This window comes from Mastigoproctus giganteus, chromosome 9 (assembly GCF_048544385.1).
Source record: "Mastigoproctus giganteus isolate SK-2022 chromosome 9, ASM4854438v1, whole genome shotgun sequence".
Classification (NCBI taxonomy): Eukaryota; Metazoa; Arthropoda; class Arachnida; order Uropygi; family Thelyphonidae; genus Mastigoproctus; species Mastigoproctus giganteus.
In genome coordinates this window covers 169,695,096-169,718,523 of record NC_143583.1, presented here as the reverse complement: position 1 = coordinate 169,718,523, position 23,428 = coordinate 169,695,096, and the positions used below count along the sequence as shown (strand labels likewise).

The 23,428-nt window shown below is 37.3% G+C and overlaps 1 protein-coding gene across 3 annotated transcripts in view; it reads left to right on the top strand.

Annotated features, from left to right (window-relative positions):
• Positions 1 to 23,428, top strand: part of S1P (membrane-bound transcription factor site-1 protease) — a 680,544-nt gene that overhangs the window by 575,240 nt on the left and 81,876 nt on the right. For all 3 annotated transcript variants that reach the window (XM_090381734.1, XM_090381736.1, XM_090381735.1), the window contains exon 24: positions 16,740 to 16,817. In XM_090381734.1, the coding sequence (XP_090237860.1) occupies positions 16,740 to 16,817 (78 nt within the window). The remainder of the gene's footprint in view (positions 1 to 16,739; positions 16,818 to 23,428) is intronic.

Genomic DNA, 23,428 nt, shown 5'->3' with positions numbered 1-23,428 from the left:
TAAAATATTATCTATGATAAGGGATGTATGTTCTTTTAACATAAAGTCAATTAAAAGCAGTTTGCATAATTTTCCTAATGTGTAATCTATGTGTACATTAGTATATAGTGAGATGATATCACATGATTCTAATATGTCAGTAAAGTCAATACTATTAATTAAGTTGAAGGTTTGATTAGTATTATGGACTCTAAACTTTTAAAATCTTATTAGTGGCAAGTTGATTTTAACTAAAAAGGAAGATAAATTTGCGAACGTCGATTTCCTGTATGATATTTAACCCAGGGACTCATGTCTGGTGAGTATGGGCTTGGCATACCCAGGATCCTGTGCTGGATATCATCATTCTTCTCTTTCTTTCTCTCAGGGTAATTCAGAATTTTTTTTTTTTTTTTTTTTGCTGGCACAGCATAAACCTCAGGCTTCCTTGCACCATATGGCTAATAATAATAATAATATTATAGGGCATAGTGGATGTCCTAATTTATGTAATTTTACTGTTTGAACATGTATGCGCAATGTTCTTTCTGATTCTGATATGTTATTAGGTGTGCAAGTCAATCTCTTTTTTAGTTTTAAGGTGTTCTTAGAAGGTTTTCTAATTGATTTTTTAAACTAGTTAACATAAACTTATTATCTACGATATAAGTGTTATGGTCTGAAAGTATTTCACGGATTTTTTAAGTGTATTGCACTTCTCTTTACTTATGTTATCATACATAATTAAAACTGTAATGTGAACTAAGTAACCAAGAGTCTTGATGGGAGACTTTTGTAAAATGTCATCAACTGGTTATTACAACAAATGAAAGTTGTTTGTGTGCTTTTATAGGTGAAACTTAACTCCCAGGATGCTTTTACTTTTATCCATAATCACTATAGTATTGCCTTTAGTTTATTGCCTATAGTATTGCCTTTATCGGCTTTTTGAATGATGATTTCATCATCTCATAAAAGTTTTGTTAAGGCATTCTGTTTGCTGACGGCTAATGCTTGAATATGCCTTAATCTATTTCTTTGGGGTGATTATTTAGCTTCATTTATAATTCAGTTATGATTTATTTTATGGGATATTGATTGTCCCCAATTGCAAAATTAATATCATATTCTAGCGCCGATAATTCTTGATTAGAAAATGTCTTCGTTGAAAGGTTTACAACTGATGGAAGTTGAGGGGTGTTCTGTTTACATGTGAGTACACCCTATTTTCTATTATGTCTCATAGTTACTAATTGTTGCATGGCAGTAATATGTATTTGATTTTGGTTAATTAATTAGACCATGAAATATGACAGACGTTACTTTTTAATCAAAATTTGCGGTAATAAATTTCTCAGAATAATTTGTTTGTCACGAAATCTATTCTTCAGTTCATGTTTTTCTGCTGTTAATGAGGCTTGGTGAGTAATGTGCGGATATTTACTACATATGTCCTTAGCATTAGTAGAGGCATATGATGCAAGAAAGCAAGCTTACACAGCATCAGCCAAAAAAAACCCCTTCCCATTTCACCCATCCATTCACTCCAAATGTTTGTTAAGTTCCACCTTGAATTTATTCAAGCTGTCCACTTCTACAATGATAGATGGAAGTTTGTTCCAGAAATCAACGGCGCCTCCATAGCCAGGTGGGAAGGAGCAAAAGTGTGTTGCACACGCTTCATGATTAGACCGGGGTTCGAGCCCGTCACCACCAAATACCGAGGATGCGGGAAGGTCAGGGATTGACCACCGCATATTCCTCGGAGCAATATGGCCTTAGTTGCTAATGCTCCTAAAAACCAAACAACGACAACAACAACAACCAGAAATCAACCACCCAATGGCTGAAAGCAAATTTCTGCACATCTATTCTACAACTGTCTTTCCTCAATTTGAATTTATGTCCCCTCAGGCGATTAATCTGGGCAAGAGGAAGAATCCCATTAGCATTGAGCTTGCTCAAACCATTCACATATACAAGCAAATTTTGGAATGACACGATAACTAATTCATCTCTTTAAAAAATTAATGTGAAGCATAATTTGAAATATTTAAGTAACAATTTAGAATATTCATATTCCTTGTTGCTTCTCAGTGCACCAATATAGCTAAGTTCCTGGAAGTATGAAAAGAAGTAATAAATGGAATGGGAGAGGTTCCGTTGATTATCATTAAATTATATGAAGAATTCAACATGAATTATTTATAGAAAGGAACTTATAGTACCAATTATTTTTGTCATTAAGTTTTATCAAGAGCTTTTTTTTTTATGGTACTCACCTCTAACTCTGTATGATTCGAAGATATGAATTTTAAAAAGTGAAAGTTAAGTTTAAAATGCCCAAGGTAAAAAAGAGCATACTTCTCTTTACTTAGGTTGTCATATGAAAACTGTAATGTGAGCTAAGTAACCAATAGTCGTGATTGGAGACTTTTGTAAAGTGTCACTTGGTTATTTCCAAAAAAGAAGTTGTTTGTGTGCTTTTATAGATGAAACATAATTTCCAGAATGGATAGCTAACGTATGTGTTGGATATTTTGTGTTAAACTCCATATTGGCAAAGGTTGGCTGGTAGCTTCATATCGAGAATCACATTCTGCAAGCTCTGGCAGAACCATTCAATAGCCAAAGCTTCATACAATAATAATTTATGATTTTAATTTAAATTCCTTAAGGGCGCTGAGTCTCTTTGAGGGTTATGGTTATATGATCGTGCATGTTGGCTAAGTTCTGTTGTAGAATAATTAGAGATTTGAAGACTATTTCTATGATAATAGGCTCTAGTATTTGCAGTTTTGGTTGATCCAAATTTAACAATTGTGCTGCCTATACACATGTGTTACAGTCATGTTGACATTTGATAAGATATATTATATTGTTTATATCCTGCATGTTATATGTATATGTTTCTTTATACTTGTTAAATAATGTGTCTAGTCTATTGTATGAAGGAACAATTAGAACTATGCCTGTACCAAAAAATGTGTTGCATAGCTTTCGGGCTAACTGACTATGGTATGGAAGTATGACTTTGATGCATTGCTTATCATTATTGTAGACTAAGATGCAATGATGCTATTGCACTTAATATATACATTATCATTATTACTTAACTGATTCAAAGTAAAAGAATTGTTTATTCTATTTCTTGCTTCTGAAATGGTGTTATGTATTAACTGACTTGGGTACTTCCTTTTGTAAAAGCATTAATTAAATATTGTAATTCTGTTCTAAATATTCTTTTTGGTAGTTTTGTCAGCAACTATCAAAATGTCATCAGTATAATGTATGAATAATTTGATTTTCAATGCCAGCTGATAAACCTAATCCCAAAGGGAGCCTGTATGTTTGTTTATAGATGTCATTATTTAACCTAAAGTTCCCTACTTTTATAAGGGTTGTGGTTAATTCCAAAATACTATCTATTTTGGGGATTTATGAAACTAAAAAATCCATGAAATATTTTCAGATCATAACACTTATAGTGTAGATAATTAGCATTAGCATTAGTAGAGGCATTTGATGCAAGAAAGCAAGCTTATGCAGCATCAGCCAAAAAAAAAAAAAAAAAAGTAACATAAATAAATAAAAATAACCACTTCCACTTCACCCCTCTGTTCGTTCGAAATACCTGTCCAGCTGAGCCTTAAACTTATTTAGGCTATCAACTTCCACGACAAGGGATGGAAGTCTGTTCCACCTACCAACCACCCGCTGGCTAAAGGCAAATTTCCGCACATCTATCCTACATCTGTCTTTCCTCAATTTGAATTTATGCCCTCTCAGGTGATTATTCTGAGCAAGAGGAAGAATCCCATCAGCATTGAGCATGCTCAAACCATTCAAGGCTTTGAATACCTCTATCAGATCACCTCGCTGGTGCCTAGTTTCCAGACACTGTAATTCACAAAACTTAAGCCTTTCTTCGTAAGAGCACCCCTTTGTCCCATTCACCAATCTAGTTGCCCTTCTCTGTACTCGTTCCAGCAGCTCTACATCCTTCTTGAAATGATGCTTCCAGGCCTGTATACAGTACTCTAGGTGTGGCCTGACCATTGCCTTATACAAGGGAATAATCACCTCCTTATCCCTGCTAGAAAAATTCCTGTATATCATCGACAATACACCATGAGCTACTCTTGCAGCCCGTCTGCACTGCTCAGAAAACTTCATATCTGCCTGCACAACCACCCCCAGGTCCCTTTCACTCTCTACCACTGTCAGTGTAGTACCACACAGTTGATACTTTGCTCTGGGGTTGCTGTTTCCCATATGTAGTACTTTATATTTGTCAATGTTAAACTTCATTTGCCACCTCGAAGCCCATCTGCTCAACCTTTCCAGATCCTGTTGCAGCAGCACAGTGTCAGTAGTGTCCTTGACAACCCTGCCAACCTTCGTATCGTCTGCAAACTTGGACATTAACCCTGATATACCATCATCAATATCATTTATAAATACAGAAAACAATAAAGGACCCAACACTGAACCCTGAGGAACTCCACTAATAACATTAGTCCACGATGAGCAGTGTCCATTGATTACCACTCTCTGTCTTCTCCCCCTCAACCACCCCTTTATCCATAGCAGCAATTTGCCTCCAATGCTACACTGCTCCAATTTGTGCAGCAGTCTTCCATGTGCAACAGTATCAAAAGCCTTTCTAAGATCCAAGTATATAATATCAAAGTTATTCCCTGCATCCAGTTCTTTTGTGACTGCATCATAGTATCCAATCAAATTGGTCAGGCAAGACTTACCCTTAACAAAACCATGCTGTGTCCTAGCTATAACTGAAGTCTTGTCTAGATGATCCTGCAGTGCTTCTTTAACCAGTGCCTCCATTAATTTTCCGGGAACAGAAGTTAAACTCACAGGTCTATAATTACTTGTGTCAGCCTTTGATCCCCCTTTGTGAATTGGGGGTCACATTTGCACATCTCCAGTCCATGGGTACCTCCCCTGAGTCCAAGGAAGCTCTCATAATTATGGCTAAGGGTTTGCTTACTTCCTTTGCTGCCTCCTTTAATATAACTGGATAGATCCCATCCACCCCAGGTGCCTTTCTTGTGTTTATCTTCAACAATTTCTCCTCCACCTTGCTCTCAGTTATTACCAAGATTCTCTAGCTTACTGCTAGAGTTGAATACACCTCTGGCATTCCCCTCGCTGAATAACTCCTCATGTGTGAATGTCGATGCAAAATATTCATTTAGTTTGTTAGCTACCTGAGCAGGGTCATCAACAGTTGACCCATCGATCTCAAGTGGACCAATTTGATTCATCCCCTTCCTTCTAGAGTTTACATAAGTAAAGAACTCTTTGCTGTTTTTCTTCGCATCCCTTGCCAAGGATCTCTCGTAATCTGCCTTCGCCTGCCTAACCTCCTTTGTAACTTGGTTACAGATCAACTTGTATCTATCATAGGCGTCTGTGTCACGTGTTAATTTGTATGTATCCCATGCATTTTTCTTCTCTGCCATATGCCTCATTAGTTCATCTGACATCCATTTAGGCCTAAACCTTGAACAATATTTCTTAGTTGGTATGTAAAGCCTAGTAGCTTCCAAGATAAGTTCTTTTAATGCTTCCCATTTTGAATTTGCTGTTGGCAATATCATCAGTTGATCCCACTGTATAGAATTTAAATACTGTCTCAGTCCATTGTAGTCGCCTTTACGAAAGCAATACCCCTTCCCTTTACCCCTAATGGTAGTTACCTCTTTGAGTAACTCCCACTTCAGCACACTGTGATCACTGCCACCTAGTGGTTCATTTATCTGCAGATTCTTAATGCATGAAGAATCACTACTGATAATCAAATCAAGAGTATTACTCCCTCTAGTTGCCTCCCGAACATGCTGATGTAGAAAACAATCATCCAATAAATCCACAAAAGCCTTGCTACTGTGTGAGTGACCAGCCCCCAAATTCCAGTCAATATCTGGGAAATTAAAATCCCCCATTATAAGACTCTCTGATTTACTGGCCTACTCTATTTCCCTGTACAGTTTCTTATTATACTCATCAGATTCATTAGGCCTATAGCACACTCCTACTCTCAATTTTGATCTCCCAATGCTTATGTCACACCAAACTGACTCGACACTGCACTGTCCCGCGATGTCGACTGGCTTCACTTCCTTGGATTTTATGTGTTTTTTAACTAATAGCATAACCCCTCCTCCCTTTCTATCCTTTCTGTAGACATTGTACTCCCCAAATTCCAGTTCTGCATTCCTTATATCTGTGTGACACCACGTCTCTGAAATCCCCACAATATCTGCCTTTGATGTTTTGAGCAATACCTCAAATTCATCAAATTTATTTACTAAACTCCTAGCATTAGTGTACACACAAGTATACATGTACCTGTTCTTTTCTTAGCTACCCTAACACAACCCATGTGTTTACTTGTACCCCAATGATTCCCAGCAGTCTCTGAAATATCCTGCATCTTATTTTCCAGGCTGCGGCTCATTCCAATAGAAGCAGTGCAAGAATCACTTTCACCTCTGCCAGTGGCTACTGTTAATCTATTAGTCCTTGTATCCCCCCAATCTAGCAGTTTCCGACCCACCTAACACTGCCTCGATAGCATCAGCAAACATTCTTGCACCCTTTCTATTTAAGTGTATCCCATCCCTGTAGAAGCAGTCTCTCCTGTTAACAAGTACAGACCAGGCTGAAAAAAATTCTACCCCTTGAGCCCTGCACAATCTTTCCAGGGCCGAATTGATTGACAGGGCTCTCATCATATACTCCCTCCTATCGTGTCTGGGCAGAATTGCAGACACTTTCAATTTCAACCCTAATTCACGGCTTTTTTTCATCAATGACCTGTACTTGTCAAGTAATTCCGCCGGTCTCCTGCTCTTAATATCATTAGTGCCAACGTGTACAACTATATCACCTTTTGTGCCCTTAAAAGATGATATCCGCTCTACAACGTCATCAACTTTTGCCCCTGGCAGACATACCCTGGTCCTGTTCCACCTATCCTTTTTACAAAGCATGTTTCCCGTTTCCCTGACAATAGAGTCACTAACAACTACTAGTTCCTTTGGGACCAGCGCATTCTGCCTTGGGGGTTGCCGCTGTGTTGCGCGATGACCAAGTGCAAGCTCTGGCATTGGTGTGGGCAGTTGAGAACTTGATGGGCCCCTCACTTGTAATCCTTCGAGGGCATCCACCCTGTCCTTCAAGCTCTCATATAGGCCCATAACAATGCTGAGTTGTCGCCTTATCTCCTTACACTCCTTGCATCGCACACATACAAAGACATCCCCCATGGCAGTATCATGTCCCATACTTGATTGCTCCGTAAACATCAAGCAAATAGTGCATCTTAAAAGGCTGTGATTCAGAGGACAACTGCCCCCCTCAGTTCTCCCCTGGGCCACAGCATTCCCATTAGCTTGAGCCTTTTGCTTTGCTGCTCTGGTTTGAGTCATGATTTAGATTTACTTTCAATAAAATTTCAATTTCTGTACAAAATTAAATCCTAAACTTGTATCCAAACACAGTTATAACGCTATATTTATGTTTCAGTAACGAGTGTTATCTACGAAATATTTATGTTTCAGTAACGAATGTTATCTACGAAATATTTATGTTTCAGTAACGAGTGTTATCTACGAAATCCCTTTATATAACTTTCGTATCAAGTTATGTATTAATTATTTGTTTTTACTAATTATTTATGTTATGTAACCTAAGTGGTTATATGTAAAGTTAAAAGTACAATTTAATTGCCAATGAAGTTCGACAAGATTAATAGATTTTACTGATTAATTTTCCCGTAACAATGGCGGATATTTACGAACGGTAAACACGTGTATTTGATACCCTTTCCGATACTAAGTAATTCCTACAAAATCTCTATCTAAGTTACTTTAAACTTAAGTACCGTAATAGGAATATAAGCTACTCTAGAAAATAAGTTAATATGTCAATTTAAACTAATAAAGCAGAAAATAAATCTGAAAAAACTTCTCTGTTCGAAGAGCAGCAGAAAGGCACGTCCGCACCGGCAACCTCGTCCTCAGAACTCATAATAAGTTTACATTAACTAATTTAAAAAATCAATTAGGTTATCATGCAAGAACACTTAAAAAAACAGATTTATTTGCCCACCTTACAACATATTGGCATCAGAAATAACACCATGGCATATATTTTCGGGGCTTTAAAATTACACTAGGACATCCACTACGCCTAATAATATCAAACAGAAATTCACGTTTGGAAATTTATCTTCCTTTCTAGTTAAAATGTGTTACTAAGATGATTTTCATCTTAGTAACACATTTTAACTAATAAGATTTTCAAAGTTTAGAGTTCATAATACTAATCAAATCTTCGACTTAATTAATAGTATTGACATTACAGATAATGACATATTAGCATCATATGATGTCATATTAGGAAAATTACACAAATTACTTTTACTTGACTTTACATTAAAAGATTGTACATTCCTTAGCATTAAAAAACTACACTTTGAGTAAATTTCTCACGAGCGATGAGAAACGTGAGCCCTTCAGAGGATGCTATACGTCATACAGTATATCCCTAATGCACTGGAAAAATATGGCATAAAAATTTTTGTCCTGTGCGATGCCCAAACATTTTACACTTGTAATTTTGAGGTGTAGTGTGGAACAGAGATGGAACCACAGTGGGTTAAAAATATGCAAGCAGATTTTGTCCTCCAGTTACTTATTCATATGGAAGGTACCAATAAAAACATGACCACTGACAACTAGTGTACCAGTTAACCATTGGCCACGTCTCTCTTAGAAAAAAGCCATCATCTTTGAGAAAAAACTAATCTGAAATTCTTCAGAAATTTCTGCCAAATAGTGAAATGTAGGATTGACTCCTTTCAGCTTCCAAAAAAGATACTACAATAATTTGATATGTACCTGTGTGAAACAGGGCAGTAATTATATTATCAACTATGCACAATACAGGCACCAAGATGATATCACCAAAAAACCTGATATCACATTAAATTATAATATGACCAAGGTTGTTACCATGGATAAGATGTGATTTTTAGTATCCATTATTACGAGACATTGGCCACTGACAGGTGTATAAATACCCAAATCTATCTTTCATGCCAATCTAAAGAATGAAAATGTCTCAAGAAGGGATTTCTTCATGAAAAGGCTCTTAAACTCATAAAGTCTCATCTATGTGAAAATGCAGAAATAAAAATTTTTGGCATCATCAAGTACTCAAGGCAAAGATAGTAATAGTAGAAGAGGCATGTGATGGAAGAAAGCAAACATATGAGCTTATGTAGCATGAAATATGAGCTTATGCAGAAATAAAAATGTTTGGCATCATTGAGTACTCAAGTACTCAAGGCAAAGATAGTAGTAGTAGAAGAGGCATGTGATGGAAGAAAGCAAGCATATGAGCTTATGTAGCATCAGCCAAAAAAAAAAAACAACTCACACATCCATTCCCTCTAAAAGTTTGTCCAGTTCCTCCTTGAATTTATTTAAGCTAACAACTTCCAGAATGACAGATGGAAGTTTGTTCCAGCAATCAACTACCTGCTAGCTAATGGCAAATTTCCACACATCTGTCTTTCCTCAATTTGAATTTATGTCCTCTCAGGTTGGTAATCTGAGCAAGTAGAAGAATCTCATCAGAATTCAGCATGCTCTACCCATTCAAGGCTTTTTATACACCTCTATCAGATCACCTCACAGGTGCCTAGTCTCCAGCTTCTGCAATTTACAGAACTTAAGCCTCTCTTGGTAAGAGGAACCCTTCATTTCCCTCACCAATCTTGTTGCCCTTCTCTGTACGTGCTCAAGCAACTCTACATCCTTCCTAAAATAAGGCCTCCAGATCTGTATGCAGTACTCAAGGTGTGACCTGACCATTGCTTTATACAAAGGGATAATCACCTCCTTTTCTCTACTAACAAAATTCCTGTATATCATTGACAATATCCCATGACCTGCTCTGGCAGCCTTTCTGCATTGCTCAGAAAACTTCATAACTGACTGCACAATTACTCCCAGGTCTTTTTCATTTTCTACCACTGTAAGTGTAGTACCACACAGTTGATACGTTTCTTTGGGGTTAGTTCTTTGCATTTGTCAATGTTAAACTTCAATTTCCCACTTCTTACCCCATCTGCCCAACCTTTTTAGATCCTGTTGCAGTAGCACACTGCCATTACCGTAACAACCCTGCCAACCTTTGTATCATCTGCATACTTGGACATTAAGCCTGATGTACCTTCATATATTTTTTTATATTTATCAATGATATTACATATCATTGATAAATATAAAAAACAACATCGGTTCCAACACCAAACCCTGGGGGACTCCACTAATAACATTATCCCACAAAGAGCAGCGTCCATTGATTACCACTCCCTGTCTCTTACCACTCAACCATCCTTTTATCTATTGTTGCACCTTACCCTTAATACCATACTGCCCCAATTTGTACAGTAGTCTTCCATGTGCAACAGTGTCAAAAGCTTTCCTGAAATCCAAGTATATGATATCAAAATTATTTTTTGCATCCAGTTTCTTTGTATCCACATCATAGTATCCAATCAAATTTGTCAGACGAGACTTTCCCTTAATAAACCAATGCTGTGTCTGAATTATTACTGCAGTCTTCTCTAGATGATCCTGCAATGCTTCTTTAACCATTGACTCCATTATTTTCCCCGAAAAAGAAGTTAAACTAACAGGTCTGTAATTACTCGTGTCACCTTTTGACCCCCCCCCTTTGTGAATTGAGGATACATTTGCACATCTCCAGTCCAAGGGGGCTTCTCCTGAGTCCAAGCATGCTCTCGTAATTATGGCGAAGGGTTTGCTTACTTCCTTTGCTGCCACCTTGAGTTCAATCTCATCATGAGAGAGGGGAGCCCTCACACAAGAAACTTAGCAAGAGCAGTGTTTGCATGAAAGCAGATACATGGTCACTATGGTGAGATGCAAAATGCCTAAAATTTGTTTGTAAATGTTACTGCCAACCTGCAGTAGTTTGTCCTTCTGCAGAAAGTGATGGATAAATAAATTCCAGGTTCAGAAAGAAAAATCCTTGCATACAGAGCATTTAGCATACTGAACTATTACTTGTTTATAGGTGATACTTCAGAACTCATGTTGCCGACTGGGTTTGAATCCTGCCTCCGGCTTGGATCACACTAAAATTCAAAAACTTTGGGAAGTGCATTATGGTCACAGAAGCCAATGCGCCAACAACTAACAAAAAAAAAAAAAAAAAAGAACTCATGTTGGGATCTGTTATAACAGTTCAGAACTATATATACACTGTCTTCATATAGCACAGAAACCATAGGAAGGCAATGAAGACAATCTATTACATATGAAAGAATTGTAATATCTCCTTTTGGAATTTATTGTGTAATTTATAAAAGAATCCCAAAGTGGGTTCAGCAGTGTTGTCTATAAATAAACATTAATTGAGCATTTTGAATGTTCTAGATATAGGATTTCTCAACGTTGTTGAGCCAATAAATAAATTGTTACTTTCTAAATGAGAAATGAAATGTTATGTAATGTAATTTGTTTTGAATTCATAATTCTGCTTGTTGCTGAGTGATGCCAATTGTTTTGTCAAATTTATTAGGGTACATTAATTTCTTTCAGCATTAAAATAAGAATGGCATCACAAGGTGCACAATATTGAATTGTTTCCTATCTCATATCAATTTTACTGAATGGTGCCTACTGTACATCAGTGTACCTGTGTTACATTTTGCTACACCTTCAAGCAGGTGATTAACCTGCTCGAAGATTAATTACCAATTCCATAGAAGTGAAACATGCTGGTCTATAGTTACTCATTTCCAGCATTAGCCTTTCCGTCTCTCTTCCTTATGAATGCATAAGCTTTTTGCACTGCCCCAGTGCAAAGAAATCACCTCACACTTGTGATCCCATTAGTAATCCTAATGGCATGATATGTTTCCTTGCTACATTCTTCAATATAACTGAATATAACCTACTACCCCAGAAGCCTTGCTCTTTTTCATCCGTAGTAGTTTTTTTTCTATTAAGTTCTCAGAGGCTGTGAGAAGCACTTATAGAGAGGGGGGGAAAATTATGATAAATGAGTAAGGCTTCAGGGGTAGATTGTATCAACATTTGAATGTTGATTCAAAATACCCAATCAACTTAGCTGCCATTCTGGCAAGAGGGGATGTTCTCTTTAGATCTTTTCTTTTAATACTACTTACTGGTGAGTAGTATTAATAAGTAATATTAAAAGAAAAGCTTTTTGTATCAACAATCAAATATAGTATAAAGTTGCACTTAGTATTTTCCTTTCTATCAGCTGTCATAGTTAATTTCATCCTGAAATTATATGATTGATATAGCTATGGCAACTGCAATCCAGTATTTTAATTTACCTATTTAACTCTTTCCATTGTTTGTCATTTAAATAACAACTCTTACTAATATAAGATCCATATTTACCTGGAAAAAAAATATAACTAGGAATGCATTGTTTTTTTATCAGAAAACCTGTATTCTATATAATACAGGTTTTCGGGAGTCAAGTAAATACATGGGCTGTGTTACGATAGCTAAGAGTAGAAACAGGTGCATGTATACTTGCATTTACACCAATGCTAGGAGTATGGTTAATAAATTCAATGAGCTTGAAGTGCTAGTCAAGACATCAAAGGCAGATATTGTTGGGATATCAGAGACATGGTGTCACACAGACATAAGCAGTGCAGTGCAGAACTGGAATTTCGGGAGTACGACGTGTACAGAAAGGATAGACAGGACAGGAAGGGAGGAGGAGTTATGCTATTAGTTAAGAAACACAAAATCTAAGGAAGTGCATCCAGTTGATTGGGTGGACAATGCAATGTTGAGTCTGTTTGGTGTGGCATAAGCACTGGGAAAGGAAAAATCAGAGTAGGTGTGTGTTATAGGCCTAATGAATCTGATGAGTATAATGAGCAATTGTGCAGTGAAATAGAGTGGGCCAGTAAATTAGAGTGTCTTATAATGGGGGATTTTAATTTCCCGGATATTGACTGGAATTTGTGGGTTGGTCACTCACACACTATCAAGGCTTTTGTGGATTTATTGGATGATTGTTTTCTAAAGCAGCATGTTGAGGAGGCAACTAGAGGGAGTAATACTCTTGATCTGATTATCAGTAGTGATTCTTCGTGCATCAAGAATCTGCAAATAAAGGAACCACTAGGTGGTAGTGATCACAGTGTGCTGAAGTGAGATTTACTCAAAGAGGTAACTACCATCAAGGGTAAAGGGAAGGGTTTTTGCTTTCGTAAAGGTGATCACGGTGGTCTGAGACAGTATTTAAATTCTATATGGTGGAACCAACTGATGATGTTACCAACAGCAAATTCAAAATGGGAAGCATTCAAAGAATTAATCTTGGAAGCTACCAGGCTTTTCATACCAACAAAGAAATATTGTTCAAGATTTAGGCCTAAATGGATGTCAGATGAACTAATTAGACATGTGACAGAGAAGAAAAATGCATGGGATACATATAAACTAACATCTGACACAGAAGCCTATGATAGATATAAGCTGGTCTGTAACCAAGTTACAAAGGAGGTTAGGCAGGCGAAGTCAGATTACGAGAAATCTTTGGCAAAATGATGCAAAGAAAAACAGCAAAGAGTTCGTTACTTATGTAAACTCTAGAAGGAAGGGGATGAATCAGATTGGTCCACTTGGTATCAATGGTTCAACTGTTGATGATCCTGCTCAGGTAGCTAACAAACTAAATGAATATTTTGCATCGACATTCACACATGAGGAGTTATTCAGGGAGGGCAATGCCAGAGATGTATAGAACTCTGGTAGTAAGTTAGATAATCTTGTAATAACTGAGAGTAAAGTGGAGGAGAGATTGTCTAAGATAAACACAAGAAAGGCACCTGCAGTGGATGGAATCTATCCAGTTATATTAAAGGAGGCAACAAAGGAAGTAAGCAAGCCTTTAGCCATAATTATGAGGGCTTCCCTGGACTCAGGGGAGGTACCCATGGACTGGAGATGTGCAAATGTGACCCCAATCCACAAAGGGAGACACAGGTAATTACAGACGTGTTAGTTTAACTTCTGTTCCAGAGAAATTAATGGAGGCACTGCTTAAGGAAGCATTGCAGGATTATCTAGACAAGACTTCAGTTATAGCTCGGACAGCATGGGTTTGTTATGGGGAAGTCTTGTCTGACTAATTTGATTGGATACTATGATGTAGTCACAAAGGAACTGGATGCAAAGAATAACTTTGATATCATATATTTGGATCTTAGAAAAGCCCTTGATACTGTTGCACATGGATCTTAGAAAAGCCTTTGATACTGTTGCACATGGAAGTCTGCTGCATAAATTGGAGCAGTGTGGCATTGGAGGCAAATTGTTGCTATGGATAACGGGATGGTTGAGTGGGAGCAGACAGAGAGAGAGAGTGGTAATCAATGGACACTGCTGCTCTTCGTGGACTAATGTTATTAGTGGAGTCCCTCAGGGTTCAGTGTTGGGCCCATTGTTGTTTTCTTTATTTATAAATGATATTGATGATGGTATATCAGGCTTAATGTCCAAGCTTGCAGACGATACGATGGTTGGCAGGCTTGTTAATGACACTAATGACAGTACATTGTTGCAACAGGATCTAGAAAATTTGAGCAGATGGGCTGAGAGGTGGCAAATGAAGTTTAACATTGACAAATGTAAAGTACTACATATGGGGAGCAGTAATCCCAGAGTAACGTATCAACTCTGTGGTACCACACTGACAGTGGTAGAGAAAGAAAAGGAACTGGGGATAATTGTGCAGGCAGATATGAAATTTTCTGAGTAGTGCAGATAGTCTGCAAGAGTATCTTGCAGATACTCTTGCAGTATCTGCAAGATACTCTTCAATGATGTACAGGAATTTTTCTAGCAGGGATAAGGAGGTGATTATCCCCTTGTATAAGGCAATGGTCAGCCACACCTTGAGTACTGTATACAGGTTTGGAGGCCTCATTGTAAGAAGGATGCAGGGCTGTTGGAACGAGTACAGAGAAGGGCAACAAGATTAGTGAATGGAACAAAGGGTTGCTCTAACGAAGAAAGGCTTAAGTTTTGCAAATTACAGCGTCTGGAGACTAGGCACCTGCGAGAGGATCTGATTGAGGTGTATAAAGCCTTGAATGGTTTGAGCATGCTCAGTGCAGATGGAATCTTTCCTCTTGCTCAGAATAATCACCTGAGAGGACATAAATTCAAGTTGAGGAAAGACGGTTGCGGGATAGATGTGTGAAAGTTTGTCTTTATCCAGCGGGTGGTTGATTGGTGGAACGAACTTCCATCTGTTGTTGTATAAGTTGATAGCTTAAATAGATTCAAGGAAGAACTTGACAAAACATTTGGACCGAGTGGATGAGTGAAATAAGGGTTTTTTTTTTTTTTCCTCTCTCTGATGCTGTATAAGCTTGCTTTCTTGCATTATGTGCCTTTGGTAATGCTAATACTTGTGAAGATGTTTGTAGCTACAACTGCTTGTTTTTTGTTACAAAGTCTAAAGTGCCATTTCCACCTTCTGTTTCTCTGAGGTAGTGGTTGGGGAAATAAAACCTAAAACAATTTAGGAGGTGGTGAGGGCATTGTATGGTTGACCTCTGATGGTTGTTACAGAGTAGTATACACAATTAAAGCAAGGGTACCCAACGTGGAGAATGTGAATTAAGTGGAAGAATTGGCTGTGAAAGGCTGTCATATAAAAATTTCTGCACTGATTATTGACTTTCTGGAATGCAAAACCAATTGCATGTACTACTGCCCCTTAACCATTGTAACCTCTCCAGAGGATTAATAGGCAGAATTGTGTAAAGCAGCTTTTGACCATTTGCAACAATCACCACTTTTTTTTCTTTCTAGTGAGTATGAATGAGACCTAGATTTACTATTTTGATCTTGAAACCAAGGCACATTCTGAACAGCAGAAACATTCTTAGTCATTTCCCCGCCCACACCAAAAAAACCCCAAAAAGTTGTCTTGTAGATTGGCATCACCATGACACATTATTCCACTTCTGTTCCATTTGTGTGCAACTATCAAGGAAAAGATGAGGTGTAGTAACCATAGGTGTTATTGTTGCTTCATATAAATGCCCTTGCATGTAGTTCATATGCTGCCACACAGATGGAAAGTCAATGCAGAAAATTTCAATTTTGAAATTTTTCCATATCTACTATGCTTTTCTGGCCTTGCTCCCTCCGGCGCCTCCGTAGCCAGTGGGAAGGAGCAGCAGTGCGTAACACATGCTTCTTGATTAGACCGGGGTTCGATACCATCACCACCAAATACGGGGGATGCGGAAAGGTCAGGGAATGACCACCGCATATTCCTGGAGCAATATGGCCTTAGTTGCTAATGCTCCTAAAAACCAAATAACCTTGCTCTCTTTGGATTTTTGTTTCTTTCATTCCCTAGAATTCATTGCAATCATTTTATCCAGTGATTATATAAATTTCTAAAACTATCACGGTTTCAAGAGTAACTAGATGTGTTATACAAAAAGCCACTGGTACTCTATCCATCAATAGCAGAACTCTCTCTCTCTGCACACGCACACACAGAGTCTTTTAGGTGAATGTGGATCTTTATTGAACTACCCTTATATATTAGCAATACTTAATGTTTAATGATCTTACATTGATTTTATCTTTTTTCTTTTTGGGATCTTCATCCACTAGTGTATTATGCTTCTGGTACCAGCCTGGCACGTTTTCCAGAAAAAGGTCTTGTGATAAGCCATATGCTAAACAATCAAGGTAATGCCAAACATTTGTAATGGTTTCACAATAATCTGAAGATCTTATATTTTGTTTGCATTTGTTTTTAAATTGTAAAATTAAAGTACTTATGTGCTTTGTTGTTTGGGAGGAACGGGGCAAGACAGCATTCTCTGATGAGCAATGAGTACTTAAATAAGACTCAAGTTATTAGCATAGCTTAATTTTTATGGTACTCACCTTTTGTATAATCTGCAGTTGATGCTTGAGATAGGATGGATACTAATTTGAATTTAAAATTGGGATTAATATGGATAAATTTAATTTTGAAACAGAGTTAGAATATGCCCAAGGCAATAGAAGTGCGCATCTTTGTCCTTGGTAGGCACCTCCGTAGCCAGGTGGGAAGGAGCATTCCAAACAAACTGAAACAAAAACAAAATGGAAATTTTCCAAAGCAAACTGGACGAAATTTACTAGTCATATATCTTTTGATGATGACACCATAGAGTCTTCTGCTGTTGACACTGTCACCGATCATATCACAATGCAGATACTAACAGCAGCAAAAGCCGCCATCCCACAGTCTCAAATAAGAAACCATCGGCATACCAATCACTGGTGGAATGGCGATTGTAATAAAGCGAAGAGAGAAAAAAACAAAGCATGGAACACCTTCCGCAAACATCCCACCACTGCCAACCTTATTAACTTCAAGAGACTGAGAGCCAAAGCTCGTTATATCCGGCGGAAGGCGAAAAAAGACTCGTGGATAAAATTTGCCTCCTCAATCAACAAAGATACTGATACCCGAATAATCTGGGAAAAAATAAAGAAACTAAATGGTAAATATCATAAGTTGCCTTCTCCTATTATTAATTGGAATGGAAAGGAGATCTCATATGTTGATGAAATTGCCAATGCCCTAGGAACGGTGTTCTGTGAGTTGTCCACCTCAACTACATATCAACCATCTTTTCAAAAAATCAAAGCTGAAGCTGAGAAAAGGAAACTAGACTTCAAAACTGCATGTCATTTTACCTATAACCAACCAATCACAATATCTGAACTGAAAGAATCTATATATACCTCAAGAAACAGCTCTCCTGGCCCTGATGGAATCTACAATATAATGATTCAACACCTCAATCAGAAATCACTAATTTCATTGCTAAACTTTTACAATAGAATATTCTCAGAACATATATTCCCTACTTCCTGGAGACATTCTTATGTAATAGCCATACCTAAACCTGGAAAAGACCATTCGATTCCTAACAACTATAGACCAATTTCTCTAACCAGCTGCCTGAGTAAGACTTTGGAAAAAATGGTTCACCATCGACTCACCTGGTATCTTGAATCCGAAAACATAATCAGTAATAATTAGTTTGGCTTTCGGAAGAATAGATCTTCCCCAGACCTCATGACCAAAGCCGAATCCAACATAAGAAATGCATTCATCAGAAATCAACATCTCGTCATGATATGCCTTGATATAGAGAAGGCCTTTGATACCACGTGGCGCTACGGTATCCTAAGAGATCTCCATTCCATTCATATGAGAGGCCATTTACCATATTTTATTCAAAGCTTCCTTCAGCACAGATCTTTCCAAGTGAGGTACCAGCAGGTTTTATCTCAAACATACATTCAAGAAGAAGGAGTCCCACAAGGCTCTGTTCTTAGTGCCACTCTTGTTTGCAATACGAATAAACAACATCACAAACAGCATTCCAAATACCGTTGACTCATATCTCTATGCAGATGATCTTACCATATCCTGTCATTCCCAGAATATGAACTATATTGAGAGGCATCTACAAATATCCATTAATAACATTGAATTATGGATTGCGCAAAATGGATACAAACTGTCAAGCCACAAATCTACAGCTATACATTTCTGCACGAAACGCGCAATGCATCCTGAACCCGAGTTGCACTTGGCCGATCATCCACTACCAATTGTGAACAGTATTCGCCTTGTAGGGCTAATTTTTGATAAGAAGTTAAACTTCCAGGAGCACATCAAGTATCTAAGAACCACTTGCACAAAGAAAATGAATATACTCCGGGTCATCTCCAGTACATCTTGGGGCGCCGATCGTTATACCCTGCTCCACTTATATAAATCTCTAATTAGATCTCGGTTAGACTACGGAGCACCTGTTTATGACTCAGCTAGGGAGAGCACCTTGGCCCGTCTTGCACCCATCCAACATTCTTCTCTTAGGATAGCCCTAGGTGCATATAGGACATCACCAGTTCAAAGTCTTTATGTTGAGGCTCACGAACCTCCACTTAGCATCAGAAGAAAGATGTTGCTGATAAACTACTCAGCTAAAATTAAAAGTCTGCCAACTCATCCGGTTTGGCCACTGTTGCATAACCCTCAATTGAAAACCATTATACAAATAAACCTAGAACAATTCGACCTTCTGGTATCAGACTGCAGAATCTAACAGAAAGCTGGAATATTCAGCTTGATAATATCATCAGAGAAAAAAAAGATCCGGATCCCCCGTGGACTAACTTCACCCTTTCTTCTGATGAATACTTTGAGCAATGGGGTAAAGGCTCTATAGCAGATATTAACATCCAACAACTACATGTTGCTCACTCACAAAAGTACCCACACTTTACCAAGATCTATACTGATGGTTCGAAGTCTGACAGTCGAGTGGGTGCAGCTGCCGTCTTCCCTAATACAACTGTCTCAATTTCACTTCCAACCGAATGCAGCAACTACACTGCTGAACTCCATGCCATTAAGCTTGCTCTGGAAAACATCTCGCTAATGTCAATAAATAAAAGTATCATATATACTGATTCACGGAGTGCTATTCTAGCTTTGAAAAGGACTTCTCCACCTAAAAATCCTTTATTAAAGTTCATAAAACATAAGCTGATGCGTCTTCATGAGCATCAGAAAACTGTTATCTTTTCATGGATCCCTGGCCACAGTGGTATTCCAGGAAACGAATGTGCAGACAGTGCTGCTAAGTATCCTTCCATCATATCCTCAACAAATAACCTAGTCCCATATCCTGATTATAGACATAACATACGGAGAACATCTATGGAACAATGGACACCTCTGTGGAAAATGCAAACCAATAACAAGCTATTCCAAATAAAACCTGAACCACAATTATGGACTTCTAGTCTTCGGAAAAATAGAAAAGAAGAAGTAATCTTAGCCAGAACTCGTATAGGTCACACTCACCTCACACATCTCTATCTGATTACAGGAAATGATCCTCCTCAGTGTGCACACTGCTCGCAACCACTTACAGTAAAACATATACTCCTTGAATGTAACTTGTTCAGCAATGCCCGACGAATGTCTTTTAGTTTCATTTCAGATCTACAGCAACCTCTCTCTCTGAATAGCATAATAGGTAAAGAAGCAAATCTCTCTGAATTCTTTTTTGTATATAAAACAAATAAAAATGTATGACCGTTTCTAACTGCCCACCGTGCAGTTATCATAAGTAACTCAATTAATTTAGGAGGCGCAATATGGCCTAAGTAGCTCTTGCGCCAGAAAACACCACAACAACAACAACAACAACAACTGGGAAGGAGCAGCAGTGCGTAGCACACGCTTCTTGATTAGACCGGAGTTCGAGCCTGTCACCATCAAATACGGAAGATGTGGAATGGTCAGGAAATGACCACCGCATATACCCGGAGCAATATGGCCTTAGTTACCAATGCTCCTAAAAAAAAAAAAAAAAACAACCAAAACTGTCCTTGGTTGCCATAGAATTTAAGGCTAAAAATGATTGAAACTATATCAGTAAATCGAGTAGGCCAATATCGTTATGAATTGGCTTTCGTAGTTAACGTCTTCAGTTGGCGATAGTGAGAAGGGAGTGAAATGTGCGTATTTAAAGACTCTATGTTCCCGTGATTCTCTTTGATACATGCGGCAATCTCGGGTTCATGAGATTCCAAACCGGAAAGAGGTTATAGAGTAATTTGGCATTTATTACGTTAAAATTAGAATGATGGCGAAACCATTCTATGATGAGGGCTTCTTACTGAAAAATTTTAAAACTAGATTTCAATTTAATGATGGGGATGGCTGAATCAACTAAATGAGAGGGTGATTGTGGGATTGTACATGCAGTGTGAGTTCTGTGTTTGATTGTTCTGTTCTAAAGCTAGTGTAATGATAATACGCTCGTGTATTAAATGTTGTTGTGGAGCCGTATTTAGAGGTGGTGCTACCAATGTAGCATTCATTGCAGTTTTGTTGGCATTTGATTAAATAAGCAATATTGTTCATGTCACTGATTTGATATTTATGTGTATCTTTATATGAATTAAACATTGATCCTAGTTTATTATATGCTGAAAATGTGAGAGTGATATCAGTACCAGCAAATACTCGACGGAATTGTCCGGCAAGATTACTGTGGTAAGGAAGAACGATATGTATGTTACTGCATGTAATGTGTTTGGATGGTTTGTTGATATTATTTTGGGCAGTAGAAATAGTTTGTTGAATCAGTTGAAAAGGGTGTTTTCTCAATATGAATTTTTCTGTAAGGTATTGAAGTTCGTTGATAGGTCATCTTGTGTGGAACTGTATTTGATGGCATTATAAATTTGGTTGTAGAGTACAGCTTTTTTTGTACTAAGTGGATGATGTGACTCAAAATGTAAGTATTTTCCAGTGTGAGTATTTTTCTTGAAAATTCTAGTTCCAAGTTTGGTGTCCATTTTGCATATGGTAAGGTAAAGGAAATTAATTTGTCCGTTTTCTTCTATTTCAAGAGTATATTTTAATCTGTAGTGTATTGAATTAAATTTAATGAAAAGGTTATCAATTATGGTTTTGTTCCCTATTATAAGGATGTCATCTGCATATCATACATATAATTTGATCTCTGAAGGAAAAGGTTGTAATATTTGATTCTCTATGGAGGCTAGGTAACTTTTGGATAGGGGGCTGAAATTCCCAATCTCATGGGTAAACCGAATATCTGATGTCTAATAGAAGTGATGTGAGTTCTAGTATACTATTGATTGAGAGAGAGGTGCAATTGGTTAAGGTGCTGTCTTCCATTAGGAAATAACGTAAGGCTTGCAGAGTGGATGGCAAGTGTACATTGGTGTATAAAGAGACTATATCGAAAGATGTTAAAATGTCTTTGTTGGAGATTGTAATAGAACTTATTTTTTCAAATGTTTGGAGGGTGTTATTAACTTTATATTTTGAAAATCTTGTAAGGGAGGAAATGATCTTTACTAGAAAGGAGGATAAGTTGGCGAAAGCTGATTTATTGAAGGAGACTATTGGTCTTAATTTATGGTTGGGTTTGTGTAGTTTGGTGATACCAAACATGTGCGGAAGGATGTTATTTCGTATGCCGATTTGTTGCAAAGTGTGTAAGTTAATTTCTTTATTAGTCTTTAATTTCCTTAGGATGGTATCAAGCTTATTTTTGTGTCTGGAAATATTGTATGTATTGTCGGTTTTGTATGTATCTTGGTCAGAGAGGATTTGTTTCATTTTATCAATATATGTACTTTTATTTAAGATCATGGTATCCCCTTTATCAGCTTTCTGTATAATGATGTTTGGATTATGTCGTATTTTCTGTATGTCTGTCAGCTGTTGTTTATTTATATTAAATTGGGGTTAGAATTTTGAATTAAGAATGGAATTGGTTTGATGTATTATCCACCATTTATCAGGGTGGTTTTCTAATTTGGTCTGAAGTTCTATGATACATTCTTTAGAGGGATACTGGTTGTTTTTTATAGCAAAATTAAATCCGTATTCAAGGCTGGCAAGTTCAGTGGTGGTAAAAGGAAGTGAAGAAATGTTTACAGTAGAAGTTTTTCAAGGGAGGGTGAGTTTTCTGTGTAAGGATATTGCATTTTTAATATGCTATGTTTAACATCATTAACAGCAGCTTTAATACATATATCATTATATGTAGTGAATTCTATTCGGGTCTGGGTTGTCATATCTCTTTTAAGACTAAATCTTAAATGGTGTACTTGGGATAGTAGTTGATGTTTCTTAATATATCTTTTGCGTAATTCTTTCTGTACGATGTTAATACAGGTTTGGTGGATAATGTATGAGTAATTTTTACAGGTGTTTTTAGGGAATATACAGGCAAATTTTGGGATTATATCGTGGGAGAGACATTTTTTTAGAAAGGAAATATGGACTTTGTTGGTGAAGTATTTGACGAGAGTTTTTGAAAGCTGTCTCTCTTTATTTGACATGTTCTACGATAGAATTCACTACATATAATGATATACGTATTAAAGCCGCTGTTAATGATGTTGAACATAGACACATTAAAAAATGGAATATCCTTACACAGAAAACTCACCCCCCTTCAAAAACTTCCACTGTAAACATTTCTTCACTTCCTTTTACCACCACTGAACTTGCCGTCCTTGAATACGGATTCAATTTTGCTATAAAAGACAACCATTATCCCTCTAAAGAATGTATCATAGAACTTCAGACCAAATTAGAAAACCACCCTGATAAATGGCGGATAATACATCAAGCCAACTCCATTCTTAAGTCAAAATTCTAACCTCAATTTAATATAAATAAACAACAGCTGACAGACATACAGAAAATACGACATAATCCAAACATCATTATA